Source organism: Ceratotherium simum, chromosome 38 (assembly GCF_057802395.1).
Source record: "Ceratotherium simum simum isolate JZ-2026a chromosome 38, ASM5780239v1, whole genome shotgun sequence".
Classification (NCBI taxonomy): domain Eukaryota; kingdom Metazoa; phylum Chordata; class Mammalia; order Perissodactyla; family Rhinocerotidae; genus Ceratotherium; species Ceratotherium simum.
The window spans coordinates 21,219,398-21,246,390 of NC_141937.1; the positions used below are offsets into that span (position 1 = coordinate 21,219,398).

The 26,993-nt window shown below is 46.8% G+C and overlaps 1 protein-coding gene across 1 annotated transcript in view; it reads left to right on the forward strand.

The window, feature by feature from the left end:
• Window positions 1-372: 372 nt before the first annotated feature.
• PHACTR2 (phosphatase and actin regulator 2) overlaps window positions 373-26,993 on the forward strand; it is a 260,046-nt gene continuing 233,425 nt past the window's right edge. The window contains exons 1-2 of the mRNA XM_087424964.1: window positions 373-476; window positions 1,768-2,429. Coding sequence (XP_087281090.1) covers window positions 373-476; window positions 1,768-2,429 — 766 coding nt within the window. The remainder of the gene's footprint in view (window positions 477-1,767; window positions 2,430-26,993) is intronic.

Sequence of the window (26,993 nt, forward strand, 5' to 3'; positions counted from 1 at the left end):
CACTATGCCGCAGGGCTGGCCCCTAAGAGGAAATAGACTTAAATGGAGACTAGACATGACAGGTTTGTGGAGGAGGAGGAGTTCAGCTCTGGGAATGCTGACGGCTGAGTGTCAAGGACACATCAGGAAGAGAAGCCCAGTAGGGAGCTGGACATTGGGGGTCTGGAGGCCGGGAGAGAAGTCTGGGCTGGAAGGAGCAATCTGGCAGGCATCCGTGTATAGTTCAAAGCTGAAGGTGAGATCTCCCAGGAAAACATATGTCACGTGTGAAGAGAAGAGGGCTGATGCTGGACCCCTGGGGAACATTAGGTGAGAACAGATGGGAAAAAGAGATCCCGAGAAGAGGGTAACAAGGAACATTCTGGGACATGAATGTCCCAGAAACCAGGGAAGCAGGGTCCAGAAAAGGAGCAAGGAGTTCAGAGTGTCAAAAGCTGCAGCAGGGGTCGGATTAAGTCTGACCTGAGAGGTCCCCGGTACATTTGGCAACTAGGTGCTCAGAAGAGATCTTGGCCAAAGCAGCTCCATGAGATAGTGGGGACAGAAGTCATGCTGCAGAGGGCAAAGGAATGAATGGGGAAGGGAGCCTAGAGGAACAGGGGACCAGCAAGCAGGTGCTCCTCCCTCCAGATGCTTGACTGTGACGGGAAAATCTGTGGAGGAGTACAGGGTCGAGGGCTTCCTTGAGGGCATGGAGCGCCTAGCACTGCGCCTGGCCCACAAAAGGCACGCAAGTACATGTTGACTGAATACAAGTTGAAATGATACATTGCCGCGTAACTGGGGAACTGGGCAGGGAAGACTTCATGTGTTCTGAAGTTTTAATTACTCATTTATTTATCTTCAGAAGAGAGGCCATAGAGGATAAACCAGAGCAGGGAGAAACAGGTGGCCTGGAAGGATGGTGGGAGTCCTCACGTTGTAAGCACGGGGAGAGTCAAAGCTGGGTGAGGCCCATAAAAGTCCTTTTAAACCATCAAGAGTGAGCTGTTATTATCGTCTCGTTGCTACTAAGGCCTTTGCGGGTATTCATGTGCCTGTCTAGCTTGCACTCCTCATTTTTGCCCCTCCTGTCTCTTGCCTTCTCTGCTTGGGTTGGTTTTCTTATTAAAAGAGATAATATGTGTAAAGTGACACAGCACTTGGAATATGGGCCTGTGTGTCAATCAACTCAACTGCTAACCCTGCCCTCCCTCCCGCATATCCCCTCTTCCCCCTGCCTATCTACGGCCTGTGGGTGAACCCAGGGGCATTCCTCCCTTGCTCTGAGCTTTCAGGAATGGTGATTCCTGGGCCTGATTTACAGCCTTTCTATTCCAGGCAAGTCACAAGCTGGGGACCTAATAGTGAAACTGATAAAGCTTAGGCTGTGAAATCACCAGCTGAACCAGCAAAATCTCCACTGTCGATTTTGCAAAATCCTACAAGGCATGGTGTTAACGGAGATAGTTCCAATCAACGGAGCAGGGGAACCTGTCTTTCCGTTAGAAAGCATTGACTCAAACGTCAAATCTGTGTTATTTACTCAGGTCTCGGAAGACTAGTCTTTTAAACAAGACCTTTGAGTCCACCCAGCAGACAGACGCCCAGGAATGTGGGCAACCCTGAGAGGTAGAGAAGGCTTTGAGGGCAGGGGTGCAGGGGAAGGTCATCGGACTTGACTGAAGGGATCCGAGATCTGCCGCTCACCCACCGCCAAGTCCCTGCCCTTTGGCGCTGCAGTTTGGTATCTGTAAACTGGGTCTGATCATTTCTGTCCCATCACAGGGCGGCTCAAGTGTGTGTACCTGGCAGTGCCCCCCGTCCCCCCAAACATGGAAATGGTATTAACCGTAGCCATGCACCCCAGCTCCTGCAGTCCAAGCTCCACTTATCCGAGGCTGCTTGCCGGGTGACGGCCAGAGGGGACCCTACTGTTGCCATCCCGCAAAGGGCGGTGCTCGGGCCTTGGGGGAGGAGCGGTGGGGCAGAGTGGCGGGCACCGAGGGCGGCCCGGCTCCGAGCCCTGCGGCTTTCGCCCGCGGGAGCGAGAGCCGGCTGTAGGCGGCTCCTTCCTGTGCAAACTTTTCTGGCCTCTTCCTCCTCCCGCCCTCCCCGCCGGCTCTCTGCGCCCGGCGTCCAGCCTCCCCGCCCCGCGCGCTGCCTCGGGGTCGCCGCGCCCGGCAGCGCACCCTGGGCGCCGGCCCCACCGCGCGCTCCGGGCCGGCCGCTGCGGGAGCCCATGGCCGAGGCGGGCAGGCGGCCCGCGGAGCCCCCGGGAGAGCCGGCCGGGCCGCCGGCGGCCGCAGCCCCCGAGCCCGCGGCGCCCGCCCCGCCGGCCGCCGTGCGCAGGCTGCCCGGGGACCCGAGTCCCCGCGGCCGCTCCCAGAGCGACCTGTCGTCGTGCTCGAGCAGGGGCCGGCCGCTCCGGGTCCACATCTCCGGCTCAGGTAAGGGCGGCGCGGGGCGCGGCCGGGGGCCGGGGAGGGCCAGCGCCGGCAGGTGGCGGCGGCGGCGACGGCACTGGCTCCGCAGGCTGGTGGCAGAGAGGAGGGGCTGGGGGGCGAGGGGGAGGGCGAAGCCGCGCTCCCCCCGCGCCCCCTCCTCCCCGGCTGCCTGCGGCGCGGTCCCCTGGGCCGGGGATGCTCCAGCCAGCACGGCCGGCGCGCGGGGTGGGCGCGCTGCTCCGGGGCGAGCGTGCGGCCCCGCCGGTGAGCGAGCGCTCCCGCGCGGTCTGCGGCGCCGGGAGCACCGGCTGCTGCGGTTCTGAGGCTTGCCCGTCAGGAAGAGGAACCTTCTCTCGGTCTTCAGCGTGACTTGGGTCCCTCGGAAGGGCGCGGTCCTCTCACTTCAGAGGCTGTGGCCAGTGCAGGGCCTGGAAACCCTCCCAGCTGCTCATGCTTCTGAAATCAAGCCTTCTTTGGGGCTTGCCGGTCAGAGGACCCGGGATATGAGTGTGTCCTCGCTGCAAAACCCACGCAGGTGGTGGTGATCATGGTTATGTGACAAAGCCCGGAGCCGGCAGCCCTGCCGTTGCACCGGCCTGCTGGCCCTTGCCTGGCGCCCTGGCTCCCCTCCGCGCGGGGTGCACGGCGGTCCTGCCCGGGGGCTGCTCTGTGCACCGGGACCCGCTGAGGTTCTGCTGAGGGCTGGTGCTGCCAGCGCCGTGCTGTGTAACGCGGCTTAAATCGCTTCACCTTGCCTCTCCTATCTCGGTGTTTAAAGTGGAAACGAGAATGTGGAAATACCACAGGGGGATGTTATGGGGATTAAATAATTAATCATTTTTAAATGCTTTTGAACAAAGCATTATTCTAAGAACTGTAGAACTGTTTTTAAAAGTCCAGCAGATTTGTTAAGGTTCCACAGACTGTTTTCTGATGTGCAATCTAGGGAAGATGCATGGGAGCTCGGAAGCTGGAAATGAAGCTAATATCAAGACTACCAACAGCAGCCGAGGGCCCTTGCAATGGTGCACATGACCTCCACCATGACCCCTTTCAGGCTCTGTGCTCTGGGGTCAACCTCGCTTCTACCTGAAGCCGAGTTTCCCGTTCAAAAAAGGCGCATTTCCCTGTCTCTGACTCCACTCTGTTTTCCATCAAAGCCCTCTCTTTTCTTATTCTTGTAATATTATTTTTGCCACACAATGAGTATGCTTAGAAAACCTCAAAGGTATTGTTGATCTGACTTTGCAGATCATTAATAAATCTGGTCAGAATTGTTAAATATAGGTAGTGGGACGTGGGTCACAGGATTTGTGTCAAGATTCTTCTGCTGAATTCATATTGTGAAAATCATTGAGTTGAATGCATTTTATTTTTTTATTTTTATTTTATTTATTTATTTTTTTTGTGAGGAAGATCAGCCCTGAGCTAACATCCATGCCAATCCTCCTGTTTTTGCTGAGGAAGACCGGCCCTGAGCTAACATCTATTGCCAATCCTCCTCCTTTTTTTTTTCCCTTTTTCTCCCCCCACCCCCATGCCCCAGTAGATAGTTGTATGTCATTGTTGCACATCCTTCTAGTTGCTGTATGTGGGAGGCCGCCACAGCATGGCTTAACAAGTGGTGCATCGGTCTGCGCCCGGGATCTGAACCCTGGCCGCCAGTAGCAGAGCACGCGCACTTAACAGCTAAGCCACGGGGCCGGCCCCTGAGTTGAATGTATTTTAACTTTTGATTTTTATGTCTTGGCCAAACTGAACTTGACCCATGGATGACCTTGACTGATTTTTACAAAGATTAACGGTTCAGATGACTCTAAAGACACAACTGAATATGAGTCCAGTTGGTGACTGTAGATAAAATAAGCATAGCTTACATCACCATTTTTCATTTTTGTAGATAGAAATTAAGGCCCATATGCAGAAAAAGGGCAGTAAAGACCTTTTAAATGTGAGTGTGCAAAGTTTACACCATGTGAACTGCAGACTTCAATTTATAAAGTTATTTTACTTCTAAGAACTCTGTGGCTTCTGTGTGCTGTTAAAGGATGTTAGGAAGTGAAAACTTTCAGCTGAGGTGTCCCCTGAACCCTGCGATGCTGACCCACTTGCAAAGAGTGAATGTCTTCCATGTGACTGTATTCCATTTTCAGAACTGAGCCTTGGATTAAGAGCAGGCTAAATGTGACCAGGAGCTCCCTGCGTTTCTTAGAGTCAGAGAGAAAGAGAATGAGCTGGTCCCTCACTGACACAGAGTATTTCCCCAGAATCCTGCAGCCTCTGCAGCCATGCCGGATGGATCCAGCCAGATGGCTGGGCTGGGATAACGAGATTGTCTGAGAGGCTGCATAGGAAGGCACACCACCTTGTGAAAGCATTCCTTGGCCTGGAGTAGGGTAGCCCAATTTCCAGGCCCTCCCCGAAGCTCTGGGCACACGTGTAGGCAGTCTCCAGAGCCGGATCGTATGTGGCCTTGTCAGACCCGCCCCAGACATACCGCACCAGCCTCATCTCAGCATCTCAGACCCCACCCCAGACCTACTTAATCTCAGTCTGCATTTCACAGGATACCCAGGTCATTCTTAGGCACTCTAACATTTGAGAAGCATTACCCTCTGACACTGGTTTTCAGAGTTGGTTACACCAGGAGCCATTTGGGGACTTAAAAAATCCACTGCCACCAAACCACAACCAAACACCTTATGGCTGGGTCCCACCCCCAGGGATTCTGATTTAATTGGCATCAGGTGCAGCCTGGGCATTAGGTGATTCTAATGTGCAGCAAAGTTTGAGAACCACTGCCCTATGGCATCTATATCAACATGGCTGGCTGCCACATGGACTGTGATACGGTGACCAGGGTTGGCCTGGGCAAGTGTTGAGTTTGAAGAATTTGGTTTAGTATCTCCTTACATCCCTGTTGGTATTCTCCTCTCCCACCGCCACCTCCCAAGCGGCTTTTCTCACTCCCTTTCTTGATTCCAGCTGGTTGTCAATAAGTCCCTGTAAGGGTTAATTTCTAATAATGAGTTAACTGTTCAGGGTGAGTCCTTGGGGGAGTGTTGATGGGGGAGTAGACATCACATTTTGCAAGGATGTGTGGCTGGGAGGGAGCCGAGGAGGGGAAGGAAGAGAAGACTGGAAGGTGTTTCCCAAAAGTTATCGGAGAAGAGCCTCATTCCCAAAGAACCGCCCACTCCTGGCTACCCCCGTCTGTCACTCCACCTCCCACCGGCTTCCTCTCCACCGTTCTCTCCGTGAAAGGATAATAAAAACTTGAAACTCGGCCTCAAAAATTTTGCCTACTGTGCCAGTAAGAGACAGTCTAATACAAAACATATTTTTAGAAGACACTGTGTTGATGCTGTGGGGACGTCACGAGAGCATCCATTTCCCTGTCTGTGCTGTTTGTTTTTTTGGTGAGGAAGAGCAGCCCTGAGCTAACATCTGTTGCCAATCCTCCTCTTTTTGCTGAGGAAGATTGGTCTTGGGCTAACATGTGTGCCCATCTTTTCTCTACTTTATATGTGGGACGCCTGCCACAGCATGGCTTGATAAGCGGTGTGTATGTCTGTGCCTGGGATCTGAACCTGTGAACCCCGGGCTGCCGAAGTGGAGCAAGTGAACTTAACCACTACACCACCAGGCCCGCTCCAACCCTGTCTGTGCTTTATTACTAGATTTTTGTCAAGAAAAGCATCTCAGGCTTCAACAGCTTTTATTTAACTTGTGATTTGAACAGGTAATTTCTCACATGATAAAAGTGCATGTGCTTTGTCAGCAAAAACCATAGTTTTATATTTTAAAATCCATACCAAAAATGTGAAGAAAGCCATATATTTTCAAATAAGTACATTTTTTTTTTTTTTTTTATTTCCCCCAAAGCTCCGGTAGATAGTTGCATGTCATGGTCGCACATCCTCCTAGTTGCTGCATGTGGGACACGGCCCCAGCATGGCCAGAGAAGCAGTGCGTCAGTGTGCGCCCGGGATCCGAACCCGGGTCGCCAGCAGCAGAGCGCACGCACTTAACCGCTAAGCCACAGGGCCGGCCCACATTTTAAAAATATAACAAATAACATTGGAATTGATGCCTAAGCCCTTTTATTGAGTTTTATGGTTTTGGAATTCACGGTTCTGGAATCCAACAAGAGTTCTGGATTTTTAAAATCTAGTATTTCTTTGTAAATAAAGTGATGTTTTAGCCACTAAAAAAATAAAATTCTGAAACAAGGTTTTCATGGTATATGGACAGGTGTTCTCTTAATTTTCAGACCAACCTTTTTCCGCCTTAGGAACGTTAATGTATTCAGTGTGTTCTGATGTACTCTTCTGATAAGCCGAATGTTTAGTGAGTAAAGAACCTTAGAACACAGGCCAGGACTTACTCCTATTGTAAGCTCTCAGTAAGTACTGACTGTGGACCTGCCGTGTGCCAGGCACCATGCCAGACCTGTTGGGCTGCAGGGAGGGCCGAGAGGTGTTTGCTGCCTTTAAGCGATGACTCAGTCTTGCCCGTAGGGCTGCGCAGAATGGAGAACCATTTGAGCCGACTCAACAAAGGAGGCAGGAGAAAGTGGACCACTTAATGAGCTTCGTGGACAGACCTGGTCTCATCTCTCTGGTACCCTGACTCATCTCTCCAGCATCCCTTTGCCCTGGTATGTGTAGGTGATAGGTAATGGCAAATCCAGTATCTTATTCTTGCGTCTTTCATCCTTGGTGTGTTGAGTGCTGAGTGGAGGGAGAAATTTGGCAAACCTGGATGTTCCGTCAGTCCAGACCCACTGCTGCCTGGCCACTGCCATGAGGCGCTGCTGTCCCGACCCGGTCTACAGTTGATGGTTACCTGTTCCACTGGGGGAAGTCCTTGCCTATTCACACCTCTCAGTGACCGCCAAGGTTACAGCCCTTCCAGTTGATGCTTGCCTGTTCCTCCACTGTTCCCGAAGCATCATGCTGTGTCAGGGTGGCTGGGTCCCAAGGGCTTCTGGGCCCCAGTCACAGCTGGGTGGGAACTCCCCTACGCCGGGAACAATGGATGCCTGCTCACTCTCCATTTGCATAACTCAGAGTGGTTTTTGACCACACAAAGACCATCTGGCTCTAAGTTTATTTTCTGTTTCTGCCTTCTCAGAGAAGAGCCAGGCTGCCCTGCCCGGAAAGGTGGGGCAGCCCGGGCAGTGAAAAAGGGTGTGGGGCAGAGCGGACAAAGGGGCTATGATCCAGCCTGTGCCCTGCCTTGGTCAAGCCGTGCAGCCTGGTGTAGACTTGCGCCCCTCCCCCTCCCCCAAGGAGGGAACCTTTTTCTTTTTGCAAAGGCCACAGTCTTCTCTTCCAGCTAGGAGCTGACCATCGGTCAGGCTTCATCCCAGAAGGGGCGCCTTTTATCCGTTTCTCACAAAGGCGCCAGGTAAGCTGGTGATGGCCCTGTCTCCGCGGTTGGCACATTTTAAAATTCAGCCTCACCTGTTACCTGTAGCAGAGGGTGGAACACTAAAAATCATCTTCCCCTGTTGAGTAAGGACGTACCACTTAAGTGAGGTTGCACTTGACCTGGAGCTGAGACCTGAAAGTTGTCAGGAGCTGAGGCAACCCGAGGGCCCAGTTCCTCTTTCCCTCTCCAGCACTTTCTCAAGGATGGCGCCGTCCCACCTGACATTGAGCTTCTCTTTGCTCTCTGCTGGCCAGTGTTCTTACTCTCTAATGGGAACAGCTTCTCCTTCGCAGGTGCCTCCTCATCCATCTACTTACAAAGCCCACATCATGGCTTCCACCCTACCCTACAGCAAGCTTCCCTTTGCTTCCTCTTAGCTCTCATCCCTGTGTTTACCCAGAAAAATTTCTTTGTATTTCTTAGTTCAAATTCCCTTAGAAGAGATCTACGATTTGTAGCCACCTTTTCAGAGCAGGCCATAGGTCATAGGTCACAGAGAAGCCTATGGATTGTCTGTCTTTGATCCAATACTCACCCCAACTCAAACCAGTTGTGGTCTGGAGGGTGAAGTCATCACTGAGGGCCAATATGGCCACTTAGAAAGAACCGAGCCTGGGCAGTTTCCATTCATCCATTCATTCATTCATTCATTCAACTAATATTTATTGAGGCGAGGGCTGCTATGTGCCAGTCACTGTTCTAGACACTGGCTGTACAGAGGTGAACAGACGTGGTTCTGCAATTTTGGGGGTAAGATTGAAAGCAGAAAGAGTGGCAGGCCAGATACAGCAGCATGTCTGGTGATCTAAGCTACTGTTATTTGCCATGATTATGCTCAAAAGAATGACTGATGGTGATAATGATGATTCCTTCTGTTCTTGTTTTCAGAGGATGCATGAAGAGCTAATTATACCTCAACTGGGCAAGCTTTAGTTTGCCTCGGTAGTTCAATGGTAGCTCTGAGACTGACGGCCAAGCTGTGGATTTATTTTGAGTTCCAGCTACTGCAGGGGAATGCTAGACAGGGGAGCATATCTTGATTTTTCACTCATTCATTCAATCAACAAATAGCTAATGGGCTAAACACAGAAGCTGCAAAGACATCCTTAAGGAACTCACAGTCTAGTGGGGGGGAAGACAGGCAAATAAACCCACAGCTGCAATACAGTCAAGTGTGAGCTATGACTGTGCCCTGTCTTGAGCCTGGGGGAGAACACAGGAGGCTCAGCTTGAGGAAATGGCTTGGGGGAGGGTAATCAGGAAGGGCTTCCCGGAAGAGGTGAAACCTGTGCGATCTCCATGCAAGAGGAGGAACAGGAAGATGGAGTTGGGTAGGGTGGAGGAGGAGGGTTTGGGGAGAGGAAACAGTGTTCGCAAAAGCATCAAGGCCTGAAACAGCCCAACATCATCCGAAAACCCTCAGCAGTTCCTTTGGGTCTCAGTAGGGTTCCTGTGGGAGAGGGGAAAGAGGGGAGACTAGGGTGCTAGGTCATGGCCAGAGAATGAGAGGTTCCTGTGTCGAGTATTTCCTGGGAGACACCATTTAGGTGACATTGGTAAGGCTTTTGCAAGCTTGATGGGGGTATGTTCTGAGTGTATTCTGATGTGAACACTGAGGGATAGTGGTGGAAAGGACAGAGACAGCCAGATCTGAGACCCAGAATTCTGGTTACTATCTGTGTGATCTTGGTCAGCTTACTTCCCCTCTCTCTGCTTGGCTTCCTGATGTCTGACCTGGAAATGATTACTAACAGTGACACTTAGCTCATAGGATTCTGGTGAGGCTGCAATGTGTGAAAAGCGCTTTTGATCTTTAAAGCACCATGTAAAGGGTGGTACCCTTTACATCCTTCTGTTATGGGACTTCCTAGAGTATATTAAAATTATGCATGGATTTGTCTCCTGTCTCATACTGTAGAATCATTGACAACAAAATGTATGTTTTATTTATTTCTCATCCTCAGTGCCTCACAGAGGGTTGGTATATACTAGGTGCTTACTAGATATTTACAGAGTTAATGCATGAATTACCTAAAAGTCAGTTCTTTTGACGTCAAGGATCTCTCAATTGAAAACTAGGCAAAAATGATAAAAAAATAAATAGAAGATTGGGTAAAAGCTATGATTTCCAAATGTTTTGAAATTAAAAAAATAACTAACCAGGGTATTTTTGAAGAGCCACTCACCAGATAATTAGGGCTTCCTTGGGCGTATTGTGCAAACCTTACTTTGCAACGTCGATAGAAGAAGTTTGCGAAAGGGAAGTCGTGACTGTCAGTCCAGGCTGAGGGTGGCCGTGATGGAGTCTGAGTAACGGGGGTTCTGCAGCCTCCTGGGAGAGCACAGCTGGACGTTGGATGCAGGAGTGTTGGCAAGAGAGGTTAGAAGGAAGTGAACTCTCATGCTAATCCAGTCCTGTGTTATTTACACACGCTATCACATGCCATCTTTATAGCAACCCTGGGACATAACTATGTATCGGCTCCATTTTTCAGATAAGGAGCTTGGCTTCAGAAAGATGGAGTAATCCCCTAAGTCCCACAGGTAGCAGGAAAGTCAGAACCAATACTCAAATCTTTATGACTTCCACGCCCAGACTCTCTTCCTTACGGCATGCCCCCTTGGTGTATATCCATCCTCCCTCATAGCAAACAACTCCTACATATCCGCCCAACAGGGTGGAAATTGCACCATTTTTTATTCTACAAATACCATTATGAGAAACAGCATCAGAATAGACATCTACTTCTATCAAAAGCCCCAACCAACTGTCTGTCCATTTTAAGGTACCCCCAACACTTACAATTTCTAGTGTCAACAGCAAATTTGGATTAATTGTGATGGGATTCTGGGATCCAGTATTTACAGGCTAGCACCCTTCAACGATCATTACTTTGGGGCATTCTTTTGACCTAAAACTACCCAATCTCAGAGTCGTGCCTAATTCACGCACAAGACCATACCTTGTCTCAAAGTACAAGTGTAGTTTCAGTTACAGCGAAGCTCAGGAAAAAAAAGACACTGAAGCAGCTTCAGTGTTTTTAAAATACCATCCCAGGTGACTCATTGTCTTTGATCACACTAGCTGAAATTTGCACAAAGAAGTAGGTTGCACCAGCTTGCCTTCGAAAGGTTTCTGAGATCTAGCTCACTTTATGACCTATTGGCTAAAACTTGACATTTATATACCTTACGTTGCAGTTTCTCGATGCCTCTGTGAAGGCTTGAGAAAAAGTAGCTACTGCTTATGCCTCATAACAGGAAGAAACTTGTGACTTAAAGAAGAGGACCTTAGCCCTATCCAGGGCTCAGGACTGCGACTAGGGAAGGCATATCATAGGGGTGATGCTTCAATTTTGGATCAGCAGCTCCCATATTTTAGGTGCATGACCTGTAATTTGTGCCCATGATTCAGGTCATCAGTGTTGGTCTGTAAACTGCGTTTGTCTTCACGGATATTTTAACCTACCTGAATGTTTGGTCTATCTTCTTTAGAGGTATAATTTCTACTAAATAATAATAAAGTACCCTAAACATTGATAACAAACATATATTAAACCCTTCTTCTCCAGCCTACTGAGCATTATAATTCTTTTATTTCTGCCCCACCTGCCTGGATGAAGATGACAGAAAGATGTGATAATGGTAAAGAATGTGATTTATCACATGTTAGCTCAGGGCCAGTCTTCCTCACCAAAAAAAGAATGTGATTTATATTTAATAAATGTGTGGGGCCAGCCCTGTGGCCTAGTGGTTAAGTTTGGCATGCACGGCTTCAGCAGCCTGGGTTCGGTTCCCAGGCGCAGACCTACACCACTCATTGGTGGCCATGCTGTGGCCACGACCCACATACAAAATAGAGGAAGATTGGCACAGCTGTTAGCTCAGGGCAAATCTTCCTCAGCATAAAAAAATTAAACAAATGTAATAGAACTTATGTCTTCAAATGAATGTTATCTTTTATGGTTGGCATATTGGAAAGTATATGCTTATTCTAATTATGATTTTACCAGGTAAAACAGTGTTTAACAAAAGTTTTATGACTAAAATGTTTGATCCCTCCTTTATCCACTTGCCCTGATTACAGCACAATTGTAGCTCTTTCTAAAAATCAAGTCTGCCTTTCAGAGACACAGATTTACTGTTATCGGGGAGGATTTAAAGTGGCATTCCAGAAATGGCCGAGATAGTGGCCACATTGTAGGAATACATTTATTGTCTCCCAGTATGATTATTTTGGTGGGAATAACAAGCATTTGGACATCTAAGTCATTACTTTATTTTTTTTAATTTTATTTATTTATTTATTTTTTTGTGAAGAAGATCAGCCCTGAGCTAACATCCATGCTAATCCTCCTCTTTTTTTTTTTTTTTGCTGAGGAAGACTGGCTCTGAGCTAACATCTATTGTCAATCTCCTCCTTTTCTTTCCCCAAAGCCCCAGTAGATAGCTGTATGTCATAGCTGCACATCCTTCTAGTTGCTGTTTGTGGGACGCGGCCTCAGCATGGCCGGAGAAGCGGTGCGTCGGTGCGTGCCCTGGATCCGAACCCGGGCCACCAGTAGTGGAGCGCACGCACTTAACCACTAAGCCACGGGGCCGGCCCCTAAGTCGTTACTTTATAGTAATACTTCATACCCCCAAAATATGTAACTATGCAAGGTAGCATATGCTAACCAAGTGGGTCAGTTTGGACTGTTAACATAGTGACTATGAGATTAAGAAAGTACAAAGGCCACTGTGACATTTGTGGGAGGGACTCAATAAGATATGAATAAGAGAATTACTAAGTCATAGCAAAGATTTCATCAAAATGAACACATTTCCATAGCCAGTAATAGATACTCCCTTGTTTGAGCAAAAGAAGAGAGTTTTTTGTTTGTTTGTTTGTTTGTTTGTTTAATAAGGATATAAAAGCATCCCAAAACCTGGAAGTAGAGTTGAGTATCATGAGGGCCTAGAACCAGGAACCAATAAGTTGCCTGTAGCTGAGGAGGGCATTCTTTCTCCATCTCTCCATCACTTTTTCTTTCTAGGGATCGATCTATCTATCTGTCATCTATCTTTCTATCCATCAGTGCATTTACCCATCCATCCTTTTATCTTTCCATCCATCCATCTATCCATTCATCCATCCGTCCATCTGTCCATCCATCCGTCCGTCCGTCCGTCCATCCGTCCATCCATCCATCCATCCATCCATCCATCCATCCATCCACCCACCCATCCACCCACCCATTCACCCGTACCATATTTCTCTGCTGCTATGAGCACGTTTACCTCAGAGTTCCCAAATTTACACATCTTCAGTTCAAGCTGACAGAGAGACTCCTCAGTGCCTTGGATCCCAATTCCAAACGCCCAGCCTGGGCCAGGTAGCCATCCCCGTAACCAGCTATGTCCGTCATGTGGGACAGGTGAGGCACTGGAATGTACTCTTGGAGGTGTGGAGAGGATAGTTCTTAGATAAGAGATGAGGGGGACTGGGAAGACACACCAGAAGTAACCATCACCTCAGGGTACCAGAGGACTGGCGAGGTGAGGACTTCCTGGGCTTCTGGGAAGCAAAAGTATCACTGAGAAAAGCCAAATGGCTGTTAAGGTAAGAAAGAAGAAAAAGGGCAAGGTGAGAAAATTATGTAGAATAAGAAAATATTCATCTACAATGAAGTGGCTCAGGGGGTTGTTTGGAGTTATGGGGAAGGAAGCAAGAAGGAGGGGTTTTCCTAGGGAACAAGAGAAGAGGAGCAAGGATGATGGAGGTCGTTGGCTGGGGCGCAGGTGGGGTACCTGTTGGAGGGTGGGTCACGAGGGAGCAGATCTCATGGCTGGAGGAATATATGTAAAGAAGATAGGGGAGAAGCGAGGCCATGAAGACAGACATTCTTCTCTCTCGCCCCACTGACAGGATACCTGATATCCTCCCCACAGCCACCACACCGGCTGTAGGGGGCACATCACCGTGGTGCCCTCTGGGCCCCTTTTATTTCCATTCCGCCCTCAGTGCTCTTTTTCCAGACCTCCCCCTTCCTGTAGGAACATTACTAGTGGGCCTCACACGGCAGATCAGACCTGGACCTCTTTCCACGTGGAACCCTGTGCTAGTGAGGCTGATTCAGACCCTGGCTCTCTGGGGATTACGTTCTCCCAGACGGTGACCTTCGCTTCTGGGGCTTGTTTGGGGTATGGGATGGCATTCCTCTGGCCTGATCTGATTAAACGTTTCTTAGCAAGGGTTTAGAGTTGGCATGAGGTCCCATGTGATTATCCAGATCAAGATTGGTAGTTTTTCGCTGGGATGACTGCTCTTGAGGCAGCTGACAAATTCCCAGAGGGCTGGCACCTGATAGGAATCTTTGACCTCAGGCATTGGGAAGATGGGAGTGTTTGCTCAGGCCCAGGAACACACCGGAGGGACTGGGCAGCTGCCAAGCATCTGCAAAAGCAAAAAGGTGTTTTGAACTTTCTGGTGCTGAAAAACTCGCCTTGTCCATCAAAATCTGTGTACAAATGTCCCTGCCCCACTCCCCCTTCAGGCTGCCTGGCTGCCACCCCTCCCTCCCCCTCTGCACACATCTACTTGAACTGTTGCTCTTTGAGCCCTCTTCCTCTAAGGCTTCCCTTGATGTTCATTTTTGCAAGCCCTCACCTGTGCTAAAGTATTACGAGGACTGGGGGTGGAGGTGTCTCGATATGATTCAGCTGGTCCCTGTGCCCCATCAAGGAAGCCCTTAATCCCGGGCTGTGGTTTTCTGCCATTATCATCTTGCTGCTCTGTTAATAGTCAACAGGCAACAGAGGCAGCCACAGATAGTCAGCCACACCAGAAAGCAGCGAGTCTACCATTTCCTTCTAGATGGCTATTGGGGTGATGTTTCAATGCGTCAGTGGACAACTCAAATCAACTGTAATGGCCTGTTGCCCAGACCTCTCACGGAGTTCATATCTGATTTAGGTGACAGATTTATATTATCTAATGTAGTATTTCTCAAATGTTACTATGGTTATGAATCACAGTACTGGGGATCTTGTTGAAATTCAGTAGGTTTGGGGTGGAGATGGGGCTTCTGCATTTTCTAATAGCCCTCTAAGTTTTGCTGATACTGCTGGTCCATGAACCACACTTTGAGGAGCAAACCACTGTGGATGGCTTTTATTGGGCTGGTCAACTATTTGAAGGATAGATTCCTTCTAGCACTAATGGACCTTAAAATTCCATCCATGGAAACTTCCATAGTGCTTGAAATTCTACTCTTGCTTTCCTGTTTGGTAAACCTTACTATATATTATTTATAGTAGATGGAAGCTCTGAAAGATTTGGAGAGGGGGAGCTTTAGATCTTCCACCTATGCAGGACGTTTCGCTTCAAGAGCGCCCATGTGGATTGGTTCCTGGGACTTATCTGTGAGCCCTCTAGTGTCTAGTATCTAGAGGGTTTTCAGATAGCAGGATTAAGAGGTAGAAGGAGAATTTGTTTTACTAAAGATTAAAAGATTTTATTCACTGGAAACTCAAAACCTAAATCCATCTTTTTTTTTTTTTTCCTGAGGAAGATTGGCCCTGAGCTAACCCCTGTCAATCTTCCTCTTTTGGCTGAGGAAGATTAGCTGTGAGCTAACATCTGTGCCCATCTTTCTCTGTTTTGTATGTGGGATGCCACCACAGCGTGGCTTGATGAGCGGTGCATAGGTCCATGCCCGGGATCCAAACCTGCGATCCCGGGGCCGCCAAAGTGGAGTGTGTGAACTTAACCACTACGCCACTGGGCTGGCCCCCCCAAATCCATCTTTTAAGATGGCATTACCCAAAACATGAAAAGACAAGAGTGAAAGATGAATATACTCTTTTGGAAAGTTTTAGGATTGTGGAGCATTTTTAATTCTTTACTTCTCAGTGTCTGTGATGGCTTTTGTTGAGTAGAAGAAGGACAGTCTGATAGAGACTGGAGTTGAGGTTATTGATGCCCAGATCAGGGCCAGGATCCCTCAGGAGCTACTGCCATGATGGATGGGCATGGATCTCCTTCTAAAGAGCCTGAAGATGCTAAGATGCACCTGAGTATCAGAATGTTGGTGGTGCCCCTAATAATTATGAGGATGTCAGAAAATAGTCAGGTTTGAGGATGCAATGAGAAGATATGTTAGTTTTGTCAACCATGGTTGATGTTACAATACCCAGGGGAAATACCTGTAGAGGAGAGAACTGTAACTATGGGGAGAGGCTCCAGCTCTAAATGGAGAACTTTGACTTATTGATTGTGTCAGTCATGGCAGTTTATTATTGCCTTGGATATTACTAGAATTTTCCTATGTAGCCACTTCATTCAACAAACAATTACTAAGCGTCCACTATGCAGGAAACTTTAACTTTTCATGTGAGTATAGACTGTCTCCTCTGGCTTTGGGGTGGCATTCGAGTATTAGACTTTTGTAATCTCCATCGTGCTTCACCCATAGTGTTGCTTATAAAGCATTTGTTGGAAATGACTGATAATATCGGGACTATTTGTAGTCACCGAAAAATGGTGAGCAGCAACAGCTGAAAGAAAAATGAAAATAAAGGAGAAAGAGTATGGTGAGGGAGGTTAGCAGCACTCAAATCACCTAAGAGACCCTCAAAAATAATTGCTGAAAAGACATCTTTGGATTGCATCTGAAGGAAGTTGCTGGAATGCACAGCCAAAGCACTTTCCATGAAGTTCTGGGAATGGAAACCCAGGGAATCGCTAGGGGAGTTAGAGTTGAAGGGAAGTTTCAGGACCAGGACCACAAATGGAAATAAAGCAGGGGGGGCAATCACAACCAATAATAAAAGTCTTCCTGGGAAGCAAATACTATTCGTACAGCACCTTTCAGTGATCTTTCCTGTGCGTGGCATTCTGTGCTTGGTGGAGTATGTTTATGAATGATATTAAGCATGTAGCTGATGGTACTCCATCAGGATTAAAAACAAATTGAAGATGAGTTTAGGAAGACTGGCACGATCTGGGATGTTCAGCCTCCTGTCATTTGCCAGGTATTTAAGGAGCGAAGTGAGCAATGATATTTCATCCAAAAGCTTAAACATGCTTATCCTAGCCCAGAAGTGTGGCTCAGGAACTAAAAGCCATAGACAATTGTTGATCCATCAGTGATCAACAAGTATTTACTGAGTATTCACTGAGTCTCTACTATAGGCCAGTGAAAAAACAGAATCCAGCCCACGGAGCCTACGTTATAGTGAGGAATGTGCAAGGTAGACAAAGCTAGTTGAAGTGGAAAGGTCAGATTTTAACCAGTAATAACTACTGCAATGGGGAAGAGAGTCCAGTGTGAACTGAACTCAACTTTGATTTGTAGAGCGGTGACTGGGCCTTTTAAAAGGAAAATGAAGGAGCGGGGAGGGGAGTGAGCAGGGGCTTAGTAGAGTCAGGGAAGTGCAAAATTACAAAAGAATGGGAAGGAGGTTGGTCCACGTGAAACTCGTCTGGGTTTGTTAACTTTAGGCTCCTCCCCTCCCACAGAGGCTGGGAGACAGGGGCCCTATCTTCAGGTGTTGGTTGGAACCAATAGTAAATTCTTTTGGCTGCCTTGAGTTTTCTTAGGCAGGCACTTTAAGAGGGGGCTAGGGTCATCCTAGGGATGTGGCCTTGAGCTCTTAGAAACTATGTTAGTGTTTGTTCAGACATTTAGAGACCAAGGTTGAGGCCTAGTCAAGAAGAGGGCTCAGAGGAGCCTGGCTCGAGTTTGGTCATGGAGAGATTGTTTGTCAGGGGAGAGAGACAATCAACAATATAAATAAAGAATATTAGATGGTGATAATAAAGTCGAGGAGGGCAAGAGGGACTGTTGGGGTGGAGGTGTGGAGATTGCAGCTTGAAATATGGTGGCCAAGCAGGCCTCACCCAGAAGATGACATTTGAGTTCCACCTGAGAGAAGTGGCCGAGAGAGCCTTGGGCATGGATAGCTGAGGGAAGAGCCTTCCAGGCAGAGAAGAGCATGGGCAAAGGCGCGGAGGCAGGGATGTTTTCTGTGTCTGAGGAACAGAAGAGGCCTGAAGGGTGGAGTGTGTTGGGAAAGAGCAGTAGGGTGTGAGCTCAGAGAGGCGAGGAGGCCCTGGGCCTCTGTAGACCCTTGTAGTGATGTTGACTTCTTCTGAGTGAGGTGGGAAGTCAGTGGAGGGGTTTGGGTGGAGGGCTGTCATGTCCTTTGATGACGTTACTGTGGAAAGCAAAGTTGCGGAGGTAACGGTTTCATTCATATCAACTTCAACTGAAGTGAATCCACAGGTATGACAGGGCTGTGGTGTCTGCCTCTTCTTCCCCACTCCCTTTAGTTAATAGACAGTAATTAGCACATGAGTTAACTATTAGCTCTAAGGTTAACATGATGTGGAAGTACCTCATCTAATAGACAACCTTCAGAAACTCTTCATCTAACCTCCAACAAGTTGCCTTGAGATTGAAGAGTAACTGAAACAACAATTTTCCACTTTTCCAACCTCAGCAAACTCCGTTTATAGTTTTTCCATCATTAAAATAATACATTCTTAATGTAAAAAGTTCAACAGATACAGATGTGCATGAAAGAAAAAGTGTAATTGCTCTCACATTCCTCCAACCTCACATATCTTCAGCCTGTGTCCTTTGAGACTGCTTCTGTGGAAACACACATAAATATATAAGGAATAATTTTTTCACAAATTTGGGATTATGCTATGCATGCTCTTTGGAAATTATACTATTTATTTTTATTGAGATAACATTGGTTTATAACATTATATAAATTTCGTTATATTTCCACTTCTGTATCCTGTTCATCATCAAAAGTCTAGTTTCCATCCATCGCTGTACACATATGCCCCTTTACCCCTTTCGCCCTTCCCTACTCGCTCCCCCCAGTCTGGTAACCACCAATCTGTTCTCCGTATCTATGTGTTTGTTTATCTTCCACGTATGAGTGAAATCATACAGTATTTGTCTTTCTCTGTCTAACTTATTCCGCTTAGCATGATACCCTCGAGGTCCATCCATGCAAACTACCTTTTTTCTCAAAATTTTCTTGAACATTCTTTCATGTCAATATACATGACTCTACTTCATTCATTTTAAAGGCTGCTGAAAATTTTATCGTCTAGATGTATCATATTTGGTATAAACACTTTCCTGTTGATAAACATCCCATTTTTTTCCTACTTTTTTGATATTACAATGTTTGGTGAACCTTGGACATAGATATCTTTCTGCGTACTTCCATGAGAAGATTCCCAAATCAAAGGTTATCAGTTTTTAAAATCTAATAGACATTGCCATATTTTCCTCTAAAAGTCTACAAATTTACACCCTCAGCAAAGTGTGAGAGTGTCTGTTTCCCCACATCCTCGCCAGGACTGGAAAATATTAACATTTTTTGGCTTCTGCTGGTCTAAGAGGTATAAATTGTGTCTCTAACTGTACATTTCTCTGGTCACTATTGAACTTGGGAATATTTTATGTTTTTATATTATTTTATATTTTTATGTTATTAGCCATTGGTATTTTTTTCCTCCCTAGTCTTCCTGTGCTTCTCTTCTGTCCATTTTTCTGTTTCATGACTTTTAGCTCTTGGTGTGTTAAGAGTAATCCTCCTTTGTTGTACATGTTCCAAGTATTTTCTGCTATTCAGTTGCTTTTGCCTTGTTTTCAGTACCTTCTTGTCGTTGCTCAGGCTCAAATCCAGTTTTGATGTGTGAAGGTACATCCACGTACGGAGGAATTACAAATATGCCATATATGTCGATATTTGCTTTGAAATGCCCTTCAATAAAAGCCATTCCGGCTTCTGTGATGCTTATCTTCCTTTCTAGTGTGGGAGGTTTCCTGCTTTGCTCTTGTCTGTGCCTTTGCCTTGGGTCTGCATAACTTCATTTAACCAGCTGGGGGAAATAGAGAAGAGATGGTATTTACAATCAGGTCAGATTACTGTGAACATCTGTGAAATTCAGGATCTTTTCTCGGGGGTAAATTAAAATGTGGGACACCACCCCTCCTCCAGTGAATTTCTATTGTTGTAGTTGTGCAGATTGGAAGGTGTCACGTGGAGCCAAAAGCTTTGTCACTTTCACACCAGCCCTGCTGCTAAATTTCATTGCCTCCAACCTTCAATCCTTTGAATTAGTTCTGAAACAACGAATAAAACCATCTGTGAAAACTTGTGGGAAAATGGAAGGGGGTTCTTTCTGGTCTGTTCTGTCCTCTACCATGATGATCATCAACAGAGATATTTTATATTTCATTTATCAGTTTATTTTCTACTTTTCCTCCTGCCCCAGTTTGCATGCCTAAATTTCTGGCCATAGAGAGGCAAATAAAATGTACAATCACCTCGGGGTCAGCCTGGTGGCGCAAGCGGTTAAGAGCGAGCGCGGCCGCTATGGCGGCCCAGGGTTTGCCAGTTCGATCCCAGGTGCACCCTGACACACTGCTTGTCAAGCCATGCTGTGGCGGCATCCCATATAAAGTAGAGCAAGATGGGCGCGGATGTTAGCTCAGAGCCGGTCTTCCTCAGCAAAAAGAGGAGGATTGGCATGGATGTTAGCTCAGGGCTGATCTTCCTCACAAAAAAACAACAACAAAAAAACCCAAAAAATGTACAACCACCTCACTGGAGTGTCAGAATTTACTCGATCAAATAGTAACCCGTGCCACCTGTGTGAGTAATTTTTTTCCCTGACTGATCATGTGAATTGCCTTGTTGTTTTGGTGAAATATTGTCACTACCATCTACTCCATCCTCCCACCTCCATTTGCAGATAAAATCTAATTATCACCTCAGGATGGTTTCTTGTCATACAATGTAGTCACAGGCACTAAAGAATTTAGGGCACTTTGACATTTAGGGTTTTTTTTCTTAACTGTTTTTTAAACTGATGTTTTTAAGCTGATATTTCACGACTAATAAAAAAGAAAAAGAAAAGACGGAATAAAAGGAAGAAAGAAAGAAAAGAAAAGAAACCAACCCTTTGACTCTTAGTTATTAATCTATTTGCAGTGTTATGTTGAAGTCAGTGGAAGGGACGGTGAAAACTCAAATTGTTTAAGAAATTGATGGATGCAGGAACGTATTTCAAGGCCCTTAGGCAGGTTTCTGTTCTCTGTAGACAATTACCAAATTCCCCAGCTTTGATAAGAATTTTTCAACACAGTATTTTGTGACACCAGGTACTACATAAACCAACCCCAGTTTATTCTGGACTTCAGTCCTTAAATGTATTTACTTCAAGACATTAAGTGTGGACTTTTGCTCTTGGCATTTCCAGTGCTCCAGGGTGCCAGGTGTAAAGAGTGGGCCGGGAGCCAATGGAGATGATGCCCAAAGACGTGGGAAGACGTGCTGCTTGCCTGTTCTCCTCCCTCCTGGAAACCACATTTGTCTTTGACATAAAAATGAGGCCAGAGCGAAAGGGCTTCGCTAGCCCCAGCCTCACTTAAAGGGGCCAGAGCAAGTGGCCAGCATCTCTCCCAAAAGTCCACTTTCCGCAGACTTCACCAATAAGAGATTCTTTGGATTTGGCAAACTTTCCCTTTTAAAGACTAAACATGAGCTGAAGGATAAAGGCCGTTTAATGGGCGTTCACCTTCGTGTGTGTGTCAATTACTTTAGTCATCATCACCATTATAAGGATAGTATTGTAGAGAAGTTCACTGTTAACAGATTTCATCCTCAGAACCTCAGGAATCCAGTTTGACTCTTATTTACCCCATGTCCATGGACGAGGGAAGTGAGAGGGAGGTGAATAGCTTTGGGTCATACAGCCAGGGAATGCCAAGCAGAATTCAAACCCAGATCTGCTGATTCCCAGTTTAGGGCTGCTGCCACCACCCCAGATAATCAGATGAATGCACTCCCATGTCTGTGGGAATAGGCGCTGTGGTTGGGAATGGGGGAGGAGGAAAGAGACGGGTATGGAAGGGTCAGAGGCAGTGTGGGCAGTGGGAGATGCCGCCTGATGGTGAGAGGGCTCACTCTCACTGCTCAGGGTCACTGCTCAGGGTCTCCATGTTCAAGGAGCTGACCTGGCCACGCAGGCCTCGTCCAGCTCCTCCAGACTCTAGTTGTTCTACCTTGGCCAACTTCTCTTTCCAGATGGTCTCGTCTCGGGCCTGGAGGCACCAATTCCTTGCATATTCCGTCCCTCTGGGTTAGCTTGCTGCCACTGTGGAAACATAGACATACGGTTTCTTTTGCCTGGACTCTGAAAGGAACATAAAGGTGACAACTTGTGAGTGGAAACATAAGTCAAGTCATGTTCTCGAACAGGTCAAATTTAGGCCCATGGTCCATGGAATCAACCGGAACCATCTTCCATCCGTGAGTGCAATCTTCACATTGCTGCCAGGATCACCCTTCCCCAGAGCTGCTTTTAGTTTTCTCATTCCTTCCTCAGAAACACTCCTGAAGGGTGGATAGAGTCCTTCATGTGCGGTCAGCCTCACCTACGCCAGGAGACCCACCAGCACAAGCTCTTTCCCTGTGAACCTCCCGTTGGGTCCATCCACCGAACTGCGTCTGCTGCTTCTTCCTTCTTACTCATGTCCCATGTCTGCATTTTTGCCGCAGTTCAGGGACCTATAGATTAAAAGAGAATTAAGAGAAACATTGTACAATCAAATTGTATGGGCTTTATTTGGATTTCTATTCAAACTGTACAAAAAAGTTGCACTGCATATTTGGTGATATTAAGGAATTAATGTTAATTGTTTTTAGGTGTGAAATGCTATTGTTGTAAGGTTTTTAAAAAAATGAGTCTCCCTCTATTCACATATAACAGTATCATGGGGAGGAAAGAAAACACCCTTTTTTCTCCAAAAGGTTTGAATCTTCTTCTCACCTACCTTCTTCCCTTTACCATATAAACATGTTCTATCTGCATTAGAAATATTAAATTTCTAAATTCATATAGAGTAATAGGACTAGGTTTTTAAAAAATAAGCCATGAGTGTCAGATCTATTATAAAGACCAAATTAAATGTTTCCATGTTCATTTTCACTATTTAGGCCGCACAGTGGAGAGACCAGGAAGCTCACCGTTTTCCTTGTTTTTATCATCTTTGTCATTTTTCTTAGTACTATTCTGGGCAGAGGAAAGTAAAGAGGATGTGTAAGTGAATTCTGCAGCGGCAAAGTTGATTCGTGCTGTTTTTACAAGGTGAAGAGGTCGACATCTTCTTACAAAATCTAGCTAATGCTGTTTGTTTCCGAACTGGCTTTTGAGTAGACAGATACGTTTAAATTGTTAGACCTTTGAGGACAATTTCAGGACCTTGCTGCAAACTGTGGACCAGTGGTGGTGACCAGGTAGCTTGATGGTGCGTAAGCTGCTCCCTGATGGTTGAGCAGCTGAAATGCATGGGTATAGCATATGTAGGCTTCTCTCTCCCTCACTTCTGGGAGGAGGGGAGGTCTCTTACAAAGTCCAGGGAAAGAAAGGGTTGCACAGGACAGCTGGCAGTCAGAAGCAGATTAGAGTAGGCTTCAGCACCCTCCAGCCCATCTTTGGCCTCTCCCACATGTGGGGTGAGTGGAGGGGTGCTGGGCCAAACAAGGAACAACCTAGTCTTTAATGGTCTGTTAAGATTTCCTGGAATGGATCAAGGCTTTCCTCCGCTGTAATATTTAGCTGCCTGTTCCCATGGAGCAGGTGTCCCTGTGCTCTACTCCTTTGGGGTAGCTTTGGATCTTGGCTGAAACATTCTCATTGTAGGCTTCTGCTTTTTATTGGCATCAGATCAAGTGAATCAGCTCCAACCACGTCTCTCGGGCCGTTATGAATTCAGAGTCAGAAGCCCCTGGATCTAATGTGAGACCAGCCCATTTCGAAATGATCACTGATCCTACTGAAGAAATGTCCCAAGAGAGGAAGGAGAGGGAGAAGCGGAAGGTTGATGAGTTATTTATTAGTTTGGGATACTGTGTCTATCACTGGTAACTCAATCCTGACGTTGTTCCCCCACTTCCGCCCCTCATTCTTCCTGGGTTTGTGGTGGGAAGAGACAGTGGAGGAACGACCTGAATATAATTCATTCATGAGCGTGTAAGATGACCCCGTCTCCTCTTCCCTCTCCTACTTTGCAACATAGCAAATGTTACTAGTTATTTTCCAATACCTAAAAAATATTTAGAGCAGGGATTATGAGGATTGTTAAGAAAACATGATCAAAACGTAGAGTTCTTGTACCTATGGGAATTGTTTGAAGAAAATAAATACTTGGTATTTGTTAACCTTTCTAGTAATTATTATATAGTATTATTTATTAAAATATAGTTCATTGGTTTTTTAAAACTAAAATCAATCCCTTAATTAAATAACTCTACTCATGGAGAGAGATTTTGGGGAAAAGTATGTTGCAGAATTTCTGTCTTTATAAAAAGAGCCCTGTAGTTCCAATTGATCTAATCAATCGATTAATTGATTAGAAACTGAAGCAAGTGTTCAATTCTGCATCTTAAATCAGGTTAATTCATCCATAAACCGTGCGACTCGTAGCCAATTAAAAATGACAAGAAATCCAACCCAGTTTGGGGCAACTGTCTTGAGCTCTCTCACTTTGATTCTACCGTGTATTCATGTATTCATTTGATCAACTCTGATTGAGCATCTATGATGTGGAAGGCGCCAGAGGCACAAAAATGAGTAAGACATCATTCGTCCCTGTATCTAGGAGCTTATTTCTGTGGCATAAACAGACTTCTGCCTCGTTCACTTCCATCACCTTTCCACATAGTGTAACATGGGCTGCCATAGGGGAGAGATCTGCCCTGGACTGGAATCGTCAGAAGTCACCCAGAGGAGGTGATGGATACCTGAGCTGCGTCGTGAAGGATTAAGTGGACACTCTCCAGGTGAGGGAGAAGAGGTCATTCCAGACAAGAGGAGCAGATGAGAAGGTACACAGATGAGAGGGAGTGTAGGGACCATGGGAAATAGTAGAAAACTCTGCATGGTTGGAATATAAAATGCAAGGGACGACCGTGTGTATGTGTGTGTGTGTGTGTGTGTGTGTGTCTGAGAGAGAGAAAGAGAGAAAGACCAGGGCTGAGGAGTGGGAGGAGGGTGATGTCAAGAGTTGATAGGAGTGATGAGGACCTTAGGACCAGTAAGGACTCGGAGGAGCTTTAAGTGATGATCTGGCGAGACTCCCGACCCTGGCTGCCAGGCTGGGTTAATCAGTCTTGGGCCCAGTGAGGCTCAGTTGGCAGCCAGCCTAGGCCAGGCCCAGCACACCTCAAACACATGAAGGATTGGAGGAGGAGGAGCTGCGGTAGGATTGACCTCCTTCTGACCTTGGCATGATGCGCCTGCTGCTGGTGAGCCATTCTGCCTCTTTCGGGAGGTTCTGGCCATCTGAGCACAGTTTCCCATCCGTGTGACAACTGGGGTAGCTTAGGGAAGCCATGACTTGTCAGTAATGGGGGCCCATCTAGTGCTGTTCAACCAGGGCATCCATATGGTGCTTACAAACTCTCTGAGCTTGGTGGGCATGAAGACCCTCAGACCCTCCAACATCAGCAGAGGATTCTAGAATATCCAAGATACTGTGAAGGCTATAATCCCCTTCTTCAGCTGTCCACTCCACAACAGGGCCTCACCCAGAAAGACGTGGTGACCTCCCATCAGACATAGACCAGATAGGAAGGAAAGAATTACCGTGAAAGAAAATGACTAAGCACAAGTTTTTCCTTCTATCATTTACGTATTATAGCTTTTATGACATGTGGAGATAAAAATGAATGTGGAAAAAAATGTTATCTAATTTGAATGTGAAATGTTATTAGTATATAGCATGTCTTTTTTTTTTTTTTTTTAATACCAGTTACTATTTATTTTATTTATTTTTTTTTATTTATTTTTTTTTTTTTTAAAGATTTTATTTATTCAGTTTTTCCCCCCAAAGCCCCAGTAGACAGTTGTATGTCATAGGTTCACATCCTTCTAGTTGCTGTACGTGGGACCCGGCCTCACGTTGGACGGAGAAGCGGTGCCTCGGGGCGCGCCCGGGATCCGAACCCGGGCCGCCAGCATCAGAGCGCGCGCACTTAACCGCTAAGCCACGGAGCCGGCCCTCCAGTTACTATTTAAAAGGAGTTTCACGGGCCGGCCCGGTGGTGTAGTGGTTAAGTTCACACACTCTGCTTTGGCGGCCCAGGGTTCGCAGGTTTGGATCCCAGGCATGGACCTACACACTGCTCATCAAGCCATGCTGTGGCAGGCGTCCCACATATAAAATAGAGGAAGATATTAGCTCAGGGCTAATCTTCCTCACCAAAAAATTTAAAAAATTAAAAAAATAGTAAAAGGAGTTTCATAACCCCACTCTGAGAGTAATTCTGAGAAAGTGACATTTATAGGCTGTTCAAACAAATGAAATGTTGAGTTGCCCTCCATCCACTCACGGTTTTTGTGGAAGTTCTGGTCAAAAGACACAATTGTGCACGTGAAATGAGGCCACGTGTTGTGAATTTGGTGGGGGGGTGGATGGTGAGAATGTAGGGTTTCTGTTCTGAGTGATCTTGCAGGAGGGCCTGGCTACACCCCACCTGAGCACCTGAGGCCAGTTCCGACCCGCCTTCTCTGGCCAGCCATTTAACACACGGCAGTCACACTCCTCCACGCTGCTGTGTTGTTCCCAGTATGTAATGAAGTGTATCCCTCGCTAAAATTACCTTGCTGATTCTTGTTTGTATCCCCCCCCCACACACACACACACGCTGGAAAAGAAGCTTCACGAGAACAGGGACCTGCCGTCTTCTTTTACCTCTATCTTCAGTGCCTCGAATATTGGATAGTTCAATTCATATTTGTGGAATGAATAACTGAATGAGGGGAGGTTGTTGGAGAAGAACATTCTGGAAGATGTTTTATGAGGGGCACCAATCAGCCTCCACGGTTTAGGTCCCAGCCTTTTGGAGAAAGGAGCTGGAAGGCTGAAATGGGCGGGATTTACAGGGGCTGCTGTGGGCCCAGAGTGCAAGAGCAATGCACAGTCCCTGCTCTGGTGGGTACTTGGTGTAGCCCACACAGTAGGGTCTACAGCGGGTGTAGCATCTGCCAACCTCAGGCATGGCCTCTGCATTCCCACATGGTGGTGGTGGGACATCTCATCAAGTCACCGT